At 39.3% G+C, this 14,340-nt stretch overlaps 1 protein-coding gene across 2 annotated transcripts; it reads right to left on the bottom strand.

The window, feature by feature from the left end:
- Positions 1-709: 709 nt before the first annotated feature.
- Positions 710-12,012, bottom strand: LOC121518855 (zinc finger Y-chromosomal protein 1). 2 transcript variants are annotated; one of them, XM_041801518.1, is made up of 7 exons: positions 11,591-12,012; positions 9,405-9,501; positions 8,963-9,277; positions 6,844-6,993; positions 6,537-6,662; positions 6,061-6,201; positions 710-3,499 (listed from the first exon to the last, which is right to left on the bottom strand). In XM_041801518.1, exons 2-7 carry the CDS (start codon positions 9,469-9,471, stop codon positions 2,208-2,210), a joined length of 2,091 nt encoding a protein of 696 aa, XP_041657452.1. In that variant the 5' UTR covers positions 9,472-9,501; positions 11,591-12,012; the 3' UTR covers positions 710-2,207. The 2 variants fall into 2 exon arrangements, with proteins under 2 accessions (XP_041657452.1, XP_041657451.1); XM_041801517.1 differs by having other exon boundaries at positions 11,651-12,011.
- Positions 12,013-14,340: the final 2,328 nt, after the last annotated feature.

Raw genomic sequence — 14,340 nt, 5'->3', positions numbered from 1 at the left:
AAGGGTATTCCTTGATCTGTGAAACAAGCCCGAAGTGGATACTTGAAGAATAGTAGGTTTGTTGCACTTTAACATTAGCTTTTCAACTAGGGATGCACGATAGTATCAGCATATTGTATTATTAGCCATTAGCTTTAAAAGTAAACTATCGCATCAGCAGATATGAAATCACCTGAAATTTACAACTTAGATTTTGTTGATAAAAATGTTCCTTTATCAGCTGGAAATGGTGACCATATAAACAAATCAGTTTGTGGAGCTTACGCCAGCTGAGGTCTTTTCCTGTTCATCATCATTCCAACTTTGCGTTTTAAGGACTAAAGTTTTAGGTCTGCACTACATTTAAATATCGGTATATCGCATTTCTACAAAAATCCAATATCAAGCATTCCTATTTTTAACACAAGTTGCTGCCGCTTGGGTTTAACCTTGGAAGGAAAAAACTTTTTACTAGAAAAGAAACAGATTAAACTAAAACAATACTTTTTAAAGTAATGCTACTATGTTGCCTTTGTTGACAAAAATGCACAGGGCACCTTTAAAATTTTAAGGGATTTCTGATAAGTTTTTCACATTCTGGAGATAAATATTCTGCCTTTTGGTATCAAACTTTGTTCATTATCTTTCTGCACTATGAGGACACATACAAGCAAATAGACAGGAAATGATTTTAGTGGAGGACTCCATTTCCAGAAAAAAGACAACTGGCTAAAATACTTTGCTTTTATTACCTTTTTTAACAAATACGCTGAAGTACATCCATAACAACACAGTTCAGATTTCCTTTTATCAAGTGTTTACATCTACACGCTTTGTACAGATTTGTATACAAAACAATAATTTACGTCCCATAGAAGTCTAGTTACACTTAACTATACAACAACTTGTAAATGAAATAAATATAAAAACAGAAATGATCACAGGTGATGACAAAAAAATGTAAAAAGCCTTAGTACAAGTACACCACCAGCACCTGTCTTCTGAAGTTGCGTCTAAAAAGATATACATTTTCCCTTTCTACTGGTCAAAGTACATCTGTGAGGAAGGGACAAAGAGTTCAGTCCATTGTTTGTGAACAGCAGCACCAGAATAACTGAATGATTTCTATTTAGCACAGACACATCAGATGTGAACTTTTCTTTAAAACCCAGCCTAATATCATACTGGTAACTGCAATTATACCATTTTTATTCATAAGAAATTAACTTTGTTCATAGTCGATGTTAAAAACAATTTCACAAATCTGCTTTTCAAATGAATGAAGTTTACTAGTAAGGTAGCATTAATAGGTTTAAATACTTTCAGTCAAGGCTTCATCTCTACTGCTTCAGGCGCCAGTTCTCAACAAGTACAGTACAATTACTGACAGGAAACTGATAGATCAGACAGGTGTTCAATGATCAAGCAATCAGGAAATGATGGTGACAAAGGTGCATATATGAACTCGTATATACTACCATGACATATCCACTACTTCACTGTGTATTTAGTGGTAATTTCTTTGACCCCTGTGTACGAGGCTAAAAATGATTGTTTTCTCTCAGTGCTGTACACAGCCAGCCATGTGTTTCTGTTGACGCATCAAAAGCACTATGATACAGAGAGGTGGGGTCTAAGCACCAGGAAGCGCAACGGATGCTTGTTTGTCACTCACTCTTCATTCACACAATCTCTCACACTCTCTCATACACACGACTGAGTACTGCATTCTTCATGTACTTTACCAGGATGGTAAGTGCTACTGTGGACATGATGCTAATCCATACTGCTGTGTTTACATTTCAAAACATGACGCAAACGTTTTGCAAATTACATTTTAGTTTTGAGACAAATAATTAGGACCATCTTGATTGACAACTGATTGCTGCCTGCAAAATTAAAGATGTTTATCTACAAAGAGACACCTGAACAATCTGCCATGCACACTGTCACCAGCAAGGGACATGCAGTTCAAAGTGCAAGTCTACGGAAGGGTTTTGTTGCTAACTCTGACAGAGCGTTAATGTTATGTACATGTGTTTACATTTCTGAACAAACATTAGGCTGAGGATCGTAAAAGAGCAAAACAACATAACGGACTAAGTGCAGCATGTACACTCATCACGTCATTTTCAGTGATGGTTACTCGCTGAGGGTGCAGTGATTGGGGTGTGATGGTTGCTTTAACATTGTTCGTTGTTGTGGCACAGTATTTGGCTCGGTCAGAGTCACTCTGCCTGCACCACGTCTTTGTGGTGACGCATGATATGCTGGTTCTTCTCTGACGGTCGTCGGAAGCCTTTTGAACAGATCTCGCAGCGGTGCGGATAGTCTTTTGTGTGAATAGAAATCACATGTCGCTTGAAACCTGAAGCATCCCCGGTGCTGTAGTCACAGTACTGGCACTGGTAGATTCTCCTCTCTTTTTGTCCTTTACCAATAACCACTGTCACGCTGCTGGCTAAGCTGGCTGCACTGACTCTGCCTGAGCTGCTGGACCCGCTCGGTGCAGACTTTTTAGGTGACACAACAGGAGTGTGCGTCTCTGTCCTCTTAGGCTCATTCTTTTCAGGAGAAGCCTGCTGCTCTTTCGTGTGGACAGACAAGATATGACGACTGAGAACAAAAGGATCTGCAATCTTAAAGTTGCAGTGCCGGCACTGGTGGAGTTTCTTGGTGCGGTGGGAGACTGAGTGCTTCTTCAGTTCAGATGGCCGGTGGAAGCCTTTACCACAGATGGCACATTTGTGTGGATAGTCCTTTGTGTGAACAGATATGATATGGCGTTTCAGGTCACTGGAGTTGGAGCTTTTGTGATCACAGTGGGCACAATGGTGGGTTTTATTCTCCTCGTGTGTCAGTCCATGCTGCATTAGCTCCTCCTCCTCTGCAAAGGTCTGGAAGCAGCGCTCACATTTATATGGCATCTCTTTGCTATGCTTCGTCTTGATGTGCGTCTTGAGGTTGGAGGAATCGGCTGACTTGTAGTCGCAGTACAGGCAGGAGTAAGGCTTCTCACCTGTGTGTGTGCGCATGTGTTTCTTCAACTCTGAAGGGTGCCGGAAGCCTTTTCCACACTCGACACAAATGTGGGGGAAGCTTTTACTGTGAACAGCCAACAAGTGTCGATTAAGAAGTCCTTGCTCGGCCGTTTCATAGTCACAGAATTTGCATTTATGCATCTTGGTAGGTGGTGGAGGTGGCTGGCTCTTGGGCTCTCTGTGGTGATGCTGTAGTCTATGAGAGAAAAGCGCCGCCTGCTGGTGGAACTCCTTGCCACACATTTCACACTCGAAAGGGGCCTTGCTGCTAAGAGCATGCACCTCCATGTGGTTGTGCAGGCTGGCCTTCTTGTTGGTGGTGAAGTCACAGTCTGTACACTGGTACTTTTTCCTAGTCAGAACGTCCTGGTGATGATTCTTTGTATGACGTTTCAGAAAACCTCGTGACTTGAACTTCTTACCACAAAGCATGCAGGGATAAACTGTGAGTGGCTGACCATATGGTCCGATGATGATGGCTGAAGAGAAAATTACAAGAGGAAGAAGAAAATTAATATATGATGATAATGTTGTTTGATTAAAGTTTATTTCACCTTTAGCCCTATTAACATAGGAGAAGTATTACCTATGGACCTCTGGTAATTTGAGGTTATCGCGGCTGTTTTAAATCCTGTACGAATCAACCATGTCAGTAATTTGCAGAGTAAATATTCCAGGGCAAATTACTGACCATATTTCAGCAGACACAAAGGTTCACAGGTAATACTAATCCTGTGCGAACTGGCATTAACAATTAAGGTTGGTAATTGTGTTTTTTTACAGTCTGTGTTGCTTTTTCTGCTCCTTTTGTGGATTACAAAAAATAACAAAAGAGGCTGCATAGGACATTGTTAAAGTTTTGATACATATAGGTTATTAATAGTACTTTTCCGGCAGTTCATTTTTTCTTACATTAAAAAGAACATTTTTTAAATAAATTTTAATCCAATTATGACCATTTATTACTGCTAACTTGAATGCTAACCTTCATATTGTTTACCCTTTGTGAGGGTCTGTCAGCCAATGGCTGTTCCATAATCACATCATGCTGCCCAGATAGAGTATAAAGGAGAGAGAAAGATATAGAGAGCCTGAGATCCAGCCCCCCTGTATTATTGTTATTTTAAAGTGGGGATATTTTGCCTTTTTACAAGGCTTTACACCATCTCTCTGATAGCCACGTAGTAGCTTTACATGGATTACAACTCAAGAAACTCCTCATGTTTCTCACACTGGTGTCCTGAAAAACCCTTATTTTAACCTCCATCTGAAACGCTTCGTTTTCGCTGCTGTCTCTTTAACTCCCCCAGCTCCCCTGACCTGCTTTCCTCCGATTGGCCGATTTTCCAGAGGCTGGCCGGCGGCAGGACTCAATGTTTTGTGCCCGCCCTTCCAATGTGGCCAATGTTATTATGCTAGTAGTTGAAAACTTTGAATGAACCGGTCTGACTGAGTAAAATATGGTGAATTTTGATATACGCCCATACGTGTTAGACCCGGAGTCTGACCCTGATAGTTTGGAGAGAGGGGGGAAGAAAACCAGCAGCAGCGAAGGATAGAGCAGGACGTATCTGTTTGGTAAGTGTTTAATTACTGTGTTGCTAAATGCTAAATGGCTAAAAGGCCTTGGGGGGGGCGGTCTGTTCTGCTTTGCCAGCAGCACGGACAAACCCCAAACCAGTCAGGAGATCCTACTGTGATGACCTCATCAGTTTGGTCCATCGAAATCTCGTCTCAGTAGAATCTTGGTGAGATTTTCAACGAACCGTTTTCATCAGTTTACAAGAAAATTCCAAGATTACTGCCGCATACGTTTATCTTGCGGTTTGAAAATTTGCATAAGTGGAGTATGGACACCTAACATTGTGACTTTATATTTATGTTTTAAAAATTTGAAAAGTATAATACCCCCACTTTAATATTTAGCAGTTAAACTCAATAATCCACACACACAAAAAAAACTTTTGGGTCAAAGAGATGCTGTACATAATGATTCTATTTTCTGAGCCATGTTCAGAGTCAAATATAGGCCTAATATAACTTACTAGTCTGCGCAGTCAGTCCTGAAAGTTCACACAGGTATTGGATCAGTACTCATTCGGGAAGGAAAAAATTGGAATTTGAACATCTCTACCTTGGATGTGTTTTGAAAGAGTTGGAGGAAATTGCCACAAGTTCATTGGTTAAGGACAGCTTGCTACAGAATTTTTTTTTTTTTTAAATGTCTATAGAGGAAAATAAACTTGAGGACATGCTGTCTTTTGGAAATTCTGGTAAATAGAATGGACGCAGGAAGAAGTCCCCTACAGATTGTCCTATGACATTTAGAAATAAAGATTTAATGTGTTTTCATTGCTGCAGACATGCTGCATCGTCATGTTTTTATTCAGAAATGTTGGTCAAGTCGAGTATATTTCAGACTTCTCTTATCCGGTGTAAATGCACAGCACCAAACACCACCATCAGGGGGTAATTCATGAATTATCAGTGGCCCCAGGTAATACTAATCCTCTGTGAAGAGTGCTTCTGTCTCCAGTTTTTTGCCTTTTTTTTTTTTGTTTTGAAATAGTTACGATTAATAATTAGGTCTACATTCAACAATATAAGTTAGGCAACCATAACATTAAGCGTTTCATAACAACCTAGGATACAAATCTTTGTCACTTCTATAACAAATATAGAAGTTTTTCCCCGTGTAGTAATAGTTTTATGAAAAGTAAACAGATATTTAATTTCATAGTTTTATCAAAAGTCTTCCATGGAGACAAGTATAAGGATTTTAAAAACATCAATTCAAGGCCAGACTTCTTTTCCCTTTCATACGAAGCATGTTAAGTTAGATGACAAAATATTAGTGAAGCCAAACATACTGGTGAGTTACAAAATGTTTACGTTTCCTAAAGTCCCTGGTTAAAGTTCAGCTCTTTACAGCTGCACAGCAGCACTTGTGATCCAAACCTTTCCTTCATTGCGTAATAAATGAAAGAGAAAGTAGCTTACGAAGACCATTTCCATATCTGTGAACTTGTGTTAATCTTACCTGTCTGTACCTGGCGTGGCTCTGACCGTCTTTTCTTGTTGCGCTGTCGATTGATTTCATCGACCCTGTCAGATTCATCGATGTGTAGCAGAGCGCTGGCTGCTCCGTTTCTGTTCTCACAACTCTCACTGTCTTCCATACCTGTAAAGGGAAATAAAAGGGAAAAACAAAACCAACATTTGTAAAAAGCTTATTCCAAGACACGCCAACTTGTGGCTGGTTCACAGTTTCAGTTTAAATTAAGACACCATCAGACAGGGTGTTGACCACAAACAGCAGCCATAGCCACAGGCATCTAGTCCTTGCTTAGAGATGCTAGCATATGAAAGTTGTGAGTTACTAGCTTCACACCTTCTACCACCACCTCAAAATAAACCACATCAGTCACTTTGCACCCTTACAAAGACGACATCTACATGTACAAAAAGAAAAACCTGGTGTCAGTTTTCCCCTTTGGTTAGAAAAAAATGCCTCACCATGGTTTCCTTGGTTGTGATGAGAATCTCCAACAGACATGTAAACCATCTTCTCTCTCAGTGTTTGACCTGACTCTGTTAACGCCATGCTCTCTGTGTCTCCATCACTGATGTCAACCGACTCTCCTGCAAAATAAGAAAACTCTTTATATACTTCATGTCATGCCAAATGTGATGACTTGTGCCTTCAATCATTCAGTCACCACTCAGGCTATCATCATCATTCATCAAGTTACATTTAAGACTTTTACTGACATGGAAAGCACAAAAGCATTCAGAGAAGGCAGTGATAATGATCCCTACTCACCCATGTCATCCTCCCCTGAATCAGCCTTGAAGATGTACACTTTTATCACCTCCTGCCCATCCTCATCTTTCTCCACCTCCTGGTCCTCAACAGCTCCTTCCACTGTCACCTCTGTCCCATCTTCGGACACCATTTTCCCTGCCTCGTCCACTATTGAACAGAAAACATGTCAGTTTAAGAACAGGTACTAAAAATCTCCGTGTCTGTCCCCATTAACTGGTGACAGAGTAATTTTGCAATTAACAAAGAATGAATAGAGGCCCGATGTGAGACTATGACAAAAGTTGCAACAGTCATTATCTTGAACAAAAAGTGTGAAACTCACAAAATCAAGAAAAACCTTATGATACAATTGTAATTAGAATACTCATATTACCCTTTGCATAATCAAGAAAAATTGTCATTTTTCAGATTTGACACATTTAAATTCAGTTCTTGGCTCCTGGGTTAGCAGCATTAAACACTTAATTTCCAACATCAGTGTAAAAAAGACTACAAATATTCATGAACACTTTTAAAGGGCCATGTTCGTGATTTCTTAAGTGTCATATTTGGATAAAACATGACTTTCACCTATTTCACTTTTGTGATTAGGTAACACCAGAATAATCACATTGTGATCACATCCAATTATGTGTACGTCATCAAAGAGGCAAGAATTTATATAAGAACTAATTGATAAGAATAATACTGGATTAACATTAACACATATTGCAAATCATGTAAAGTGATGATGAATGCATTTTAAAGCTGCAACAATGAATCGATAGTTAAAGGTGTTAAATACAAGTTTATTAATCTGTCTCATGCTATTGTGGCATCACTTAGTGTGGCGCAGAGCTATTTACATCACCCAAACAGTTCATAAACTTTAGCTTCACGCAGTTAAGTACTTCTCTGATAATCTGATGATCAGTGCAAAATATGAGGAGAAATATTTATCAACGACCGTTTCCTATAATGGAGATGAAATGCTGGGGATCTAAATGTAGCTGGACTAAAAAAAAAAAAAAGCAGACTTTCAGACGTTCATATAACCCATGATATTCACCACGCTTTGCGTCTTCAGTGTTTGCTAAAATATTAGCAGGAGAAGAAGGATAAGTATGAGCTGCAGTAACAGCGCGAGAGAAGCAGTTGTTGTGTGCGTTTGTGTTTTTGTATGACAGAGAGGAGATTAAGTTTGTGTGTCTGTCTATGAATGAGGGCCGGCCTGAAAAACAGCATTAATGAACCAACGATAATTTGGTCAGGGACTGGCTGAGACTAACTTTCATAAAGATATATAAAAAGCTGCATGATTGGTTAAATCTGTCACTCTTCTGGGTTAAAATATTTGCCAAAGGAAGCAATAAAAGCATTATCCAACTATAACTAGAGTCCTTCATTCAAACATATCACTGAACTACAACCATCAGTATGATCTTAAAGTGTTTATGTATGTAAGTAAGGAGGGAGGCAAAGGCAAGAAAAAAAAAATATATGTATATATACATATATTTTTTTCATTCTTTTTTCATTTGATCTTTTATTTGTGTTTATTCTGTGGCCTGACAAATTTTCTAATGTAGAATTCTTAAAAATGAAGTTCCCTTTTAGTTTTTATGAATATAGATATTTATACTTCACATTATTTTATCAGCTGTGTTCTGTTTTTAAGAGGGGTTGAGAATACATTTTTAAAGGCATCGTTTGTTGCAGCCCTAATACATTTACTATGTGCATTTCATTCTGATGAAAGAATAACAAAGCCACAATGTCGTGAGAATCATTAAAGTCTGTAGCAAACTGTTTTTTGCATCTGGGAGAGATTAAGGTTAGTAGGCTGATAATTTTATGCAGTATAACTACTTAATTTTAATGCTTTCTGGCTCACATTAAAATAGTATCAAAAAACACCTTTCTTCAAATGAGGCATTACTCTGGACTTAGTTATTTTGATCATATTTTAACACAAGTTGCAAAGCCCAGAGTATGCCTCTTCAAACCACTTCTGAAGATGGGAAAAGATCATCCTCATCCCAAAAGCTTCTTGGATGTATGCACATATATAACTGGGGGGAAGAAAAAAAAAAAAAGTCATGATAAACAGTAGCTCACTGAAGACCAGTTAACTTACAGGATATCATCAAGTAATCTCCACAGCCATCTTGGTCATCGTCCTGCTGCTCTGGGTCCAGCCCATCTTCAGGGATGTCTCCCATGGCAACACCTTCCTCCTCACCCTCTAGGGCCATCACGCATGTTTCCACAGCGACATCTTCATCCTCATCACAGTGCACGTACTCTGAAACCACATCCTCCACAGCATCCTGGATGACTAGCTCATCTGGGGCAAACCTGTGAACTGCCATGCCTTCCCCCTCGCCTTCTGATACCAACACAGTCTCTTGAAGCTCCACAACAAACTCCTGCCCACCAGCACCACCCTCATCTGGAAGAAGAGAGATAACTCAGTTAACAAGACAGCAATCAGTAGTAGTAATACATTCTGTGAATTAAATTGGAGCTTATTTGCTTTCCTATCTAAAAAATACATGAATAAAAATTTAGCTAATCACCCGATCCGTGCAGTATTATTTTAGGCTCTTCTGAATGTATGGCAAGCCTGGTGACATCCTCATCCATTGTCCTCGCACTGCATTTGTTAATGGAGAGCTGAAAGCAAACAGTAGAGTTTTTATTTTTAGTGAGCAAAACATCTGGAAAGCAAAACATAAAACATGCTTTGACAAAAAAATACAACTTAATAAGGTTGTACTAATCAAACTGACTTAAAAAAAAGTAGCCATATCCTTGAACAGCGTTTCCACATATTTCCTATATGCTGTTTGCCTTGTCCGTTCAAATGCACTGAAGGCCAACAAAGTCAGTGCTCTCTTTTTCCATGATAGCATAAATGTGGACTAAAACACTATGACAGCTGTCTTGAAAAGTTGTATTGTTTCTTGCCTTATGTGCACAACCTGAGAATCTATTAGCAATGTAATATACAAGGACACACAAAACTGTGTAGGTTCTTGGTAACTCAAAGATACAAAATTGTAAAGGTTTTGGAAAACAAAAAAGATGATACCCTTAATATAGCCTAACATGATTTTTAAAAAATTATATCTGAAACACAAATCAGGTGATTTGTGCAGGAGTGCTGAGGGAAAGCTATAATAAGCTTTTCATCCCTCCCTTGTTAGAGCAAAAAATATGGTGCATGTGTTGCTAATTTGAAATTATGTGATTCACATGGCAGAGAGACTAGTGCCCTTGTGTTGCACAACTAGAATGAGTATCGCCCAGCAGCTAATACAGCTGAGAAGACTGCCGTTCAATGTTTGTGCAATTTGCACAGCTGGATTTGAAGCACGTCTCCATCTGTGTGGTCTGGCATGAGAAGAATAACTGTTAATGGATTCTTTGCTATACTTATTTAAACATCAGCAGCACAAGTAAGACAACTAAATGACAGTAAAAATGGCAAATACATGCATCGTAAAATGCTTGTCTTATATTATACAAATGACAGTGATGTTACTCTAAAATCCATAAGTTCAATGTTTAAATACCCTAAACAATTTTGTCTTTTGGGGGGCTGCATATTTATTTACATTTTATCCACAATTACACAGCATCTGAAATAGAATCTGCACTATAGAGACATTACTGGTGATTTTTCTTTATTGCTGGGGTAAAAAAACACGACAATCAATGCCAACACTACTAGAAAGATAGATTTTTGCAGTAGCAGCTTGTGTCTGCGGCACAGGACAGCAAGTGAAATGACCGATGGCATTATTGCCTTCACTGCATCGCTACTCCATCTACTAATATTTATACAGATGTATTGGAAATTCACATATCGTGACGAATTTGAGACAATATACGAAAAGAGCCCCTTTCAGTCATGCAATCACACAGACAGGGAGCTGCAGAGATGTAAACACTGGCGTGGACAATATTGCCGGGGTGCCATTTAATTTCCACTGTATGTACCATCCCCCACCTCCAGGTGGAAAATGATGACAACGGTATGTTGAGATGTGGCGCATAACACAGCACATATGTATGCCGAAAGATGCCCTCAGCATAAACTAAACATTGCCGGGATACCAGAGCAGCGTAGCCTCTCATTCATGCAGGATAAATCCAGAGTAAACCCGATGAGGCGATTAGCGGCAATGTCTTCAACTGACCACTGGAGCACCGTTAGCACTGATTACACACGTAAAGTCCGACAGTCAGGGTTATTACACCCAGTAGATGCATGTACCAATGCATATACAGTTAGGTAAATATAATACTTGAAATAGCAATATTACGTAAGGTCCACCCTAGCGAAGCTAACTAGCTAGAGGAGGCTAAACACTAAAAAATTTCAACAACCGTTTTCATAACGGCAGCATCCGCCATTTTGTTAGCTTCGTGTCTGGACGAATGCTAATGTAACAGTGGCTGAACATCTAATTGGCGATACAAAAACACAAAGTGCGTCAGTGTTTTCCATATAAATCTCAAATTATCTTCAAATCACCAACAAAGTAACGCTACGATCGCCAACGGCCACTAGCGAACACAAAACCCCGCTTCCTTTATCAGGCTGACTAGCTAACCAGAGAGGCCTGACATACCAATTACGGCCTCCATAAAGGGCCGGGGCCTGAAAAGAAAAGGCCCAACCCTCTGCGGCCTCTCAGCGAGAATAAAGAAATATATTAAATACCAAATGCATGCAAAAACAAAGACAAACCAATACCCTTAAAAGCAGGCATAGCTCTGCAAACGGGCGCCCCACCAGCAAAAATGGCCCGCGTACCAGATTAATGCTGCAGGGATGGCCTCTGTCCGCTCCTCGGCTTCCCAGGCCGCCTGGTTCCCCCAGTCTCGGGCTGGATTCAGTCGGGAATTTTGTGTTATTTGGGCGGGCCGGAGAGGAGCAGAGAAGGAGGGGTTAGGGGTTGTTTCTGGAGCTCTGCTGAAAGCAAAGCAGGACGTCTGGAGCCAGATCTTGTCATGCTACAGCCCCCCGCTCCTCCAGCTCCGAGGCCGCCGTCAGCACGACACGTCACAGCCCGAGAGCAGCAGGAAAATGCGGAAGGGTTGTGGTGGAAATCACACCGGCAGGCACCAAACAGGCCATGATCTGAGGACCGCTGTTCAAACGCGGTATGTCAAAACGTGCACTGTAGTGTTCAGTTTAATTAGTTAATGCCCTCAGGTTGTAGTGATAGCCAGTAATGAGCTATGCACTCCTTCGCTTCCACCAACAGAGTCTAATGCAGTGGTGAGGCTGACAAGAAAAGATTATTTATCCGTGACCTCCGATATTTCAAAGCCCTAAACTGGCCTCTTAACACAAGAAAAGCCCATCAGTGTCATCTGTATGGCCTGCTCTCAAAGGTGTCCTTAAAACAATATAAATTTCTTAAGATTTGAGTTTATTTTCTCCACATTTTCTTCCAAAGGGAAATTTAACCTTTTAGTTTTTTTTTTTTCAAATATAGAAAATATCAAGTTATTCGCTAGGCTACAGAACACGCATGGATAAAGCAGTGGCTCTCGACTGGTCCAGTGTCAGGAGCCATCACCACCTCCTCAACAACAAATCGACCCAAATTTTTCACATTTTTCAATCATAACCAAATGCTTTTGATGAACAATGGTGTATCTTTGTGCTTGTGATGGAACAAAAGATGTAACTGAACAAAGAGATGGAGGCATTTCATTCAAAATAGAACCACATCATATACTTTTAACCAAATTTCATTTACAGGCACACAACAGCGAGTCGACACACTTTTGATTCCCAACCCACCAGATGAGAAACAAGGGCCTAAAGGAAGTGTAGCATTTTTCCAGTATGTTGCTTAAAAATATTTGAGGAATTAAAAGGTAGAGAGTAAAAACTTATATTTATAAACTATAGTTGCCATTCACTTCAAAGCAGTTGTTCTCAACTGGACCCAAAAATTAGGGATGCACAGCATTTTTAGCAGATACCCAGTGAGTATCAACAACTTAAAAAGTTAGAATTCTGTTATTAAAAAAAAAGAAAAGAAAAAGAGGAAGACTTTATCTCAAGCCTAATATCTATGTCAGCAGATATGAAAATATCTATGTATGGCTGATATTTACTTCCAAAATATGGGCCACATGTTTCAACATACACATCCCTTTTTTCCACTCTCTGCCTTTTTTTTTTTGCCCCATTTTGCCACTTTAAACCCATTTTTGGCGCTTTTTACCCTTCTCACCTTCTCTGCTCATTTCTGCCATTCTTAACATCTTTTTACCTCTTCTTATGCCATTTTTGCTTCTTTTTTATCCTTTTCCACTACTTGTTATGTATATTTTTACCTCTTTAAACCCATTTGTGCCATCAGCAACCTCTTTTTGCCACTTTTTAAGCCCATTTGGCCACTTTTTGCCCAAATTTGCCCTTATGTCATCACATTTTCCCCTTAAAGTTGTCTTCGTTTCTTTTTTATTTTCTGGCTCCCTGACATTTGTGCACTACATGGCTTAGCTATTAAACCTTGCTTTACTTTCCAAATGGTTTAGTTTAATATGCCCATCCACATTGATAATATTACCAAAACAAGGTAATTCTGTTTTGAGAATAGGGGATTACATTTCAAATAAGGTAATATACTGTGGCAAAAATAAATTAAAACAAGATTTTTTTTTGTTGTTTTGATTAAAGTGCTGTTATTCAGGTCAAAAATTAAATATGGTTAACTTTACAGTCGGCCATGATTTTGCTGACATTTATGGGCCTCCCATTTGGCTGGGCCCAGAAAGCTCTCCCCTTATCCTCCCTTATGGGCAGAGTTTGGAAATATCAAATATCGGCAGAAATCCAATATCATGCATCCCTACCAAAAAAATGGGTTCTGGAGCAACCCTATGTATTCACCCCATTTGATATTTTACCCTTTTAATGATTTAAAAAATCAATCATGGTCAAAATAATTTGGCTTTTTGACAAAAAAATATTTGAAAAAATCTCTTTAATGTCAAAGTGAGAACAGATTTTTACAAAGTAATATCACTTAAATAAAAAATGTCATGTAAAATAATTGACTGCATAAATATTCGCCCACTTTCAAGTGACTGACCTAATTCAACAGAGGCCCTGCCAAACATTTTTGACCATAAGTAATTTCAAAAAAAAATCTATACTGTCAAAATGGACACAGATTTCTACAAAGTCATGCCATTTAAGTCCAAATATTTAATGTAAAAAAGTGACTAATAAGCAAAAGTTTTTGTATGCAGAGGGTCTCCCACCTCAGCTGCTGAAGCTTGTAACCCCCTCAGAGTAGTCATAAGTGTCTTGGTGGCCTCTCTTTTGCTAGTTTCCTTCTTGCACGGTCACTCAGTTTTTGGGGACGGCCTGACCCAGGCAGATTTATACATGTGCCATATTCCCTCTATTTCCTGATGACTCCAGGGTATGTTCAGGACCTTGGAAATGTTTATGTATCCACCCCTGACTTAAACCTT

Source organism: Cheilinus undulatus, linkage group 12 (assembly GCF_018320785.1).
Source record: "Cheilinus undulatus linkage group 12, ASM1832078v1, whole genome shotgun sequence".
In the NCBI taxonomy this organism is placed as follows: domain Eukaryota; kingdom Metazoa; phylum Chordata; class Actinopteri; order Labriformes; family Labridae; genus Cheilinus; species Cheilinus undulatus.
Note: the sequence above shows the minus strand (reverse complement) of the source record. Positions and strands in the feature narration are given on the sequence as shown.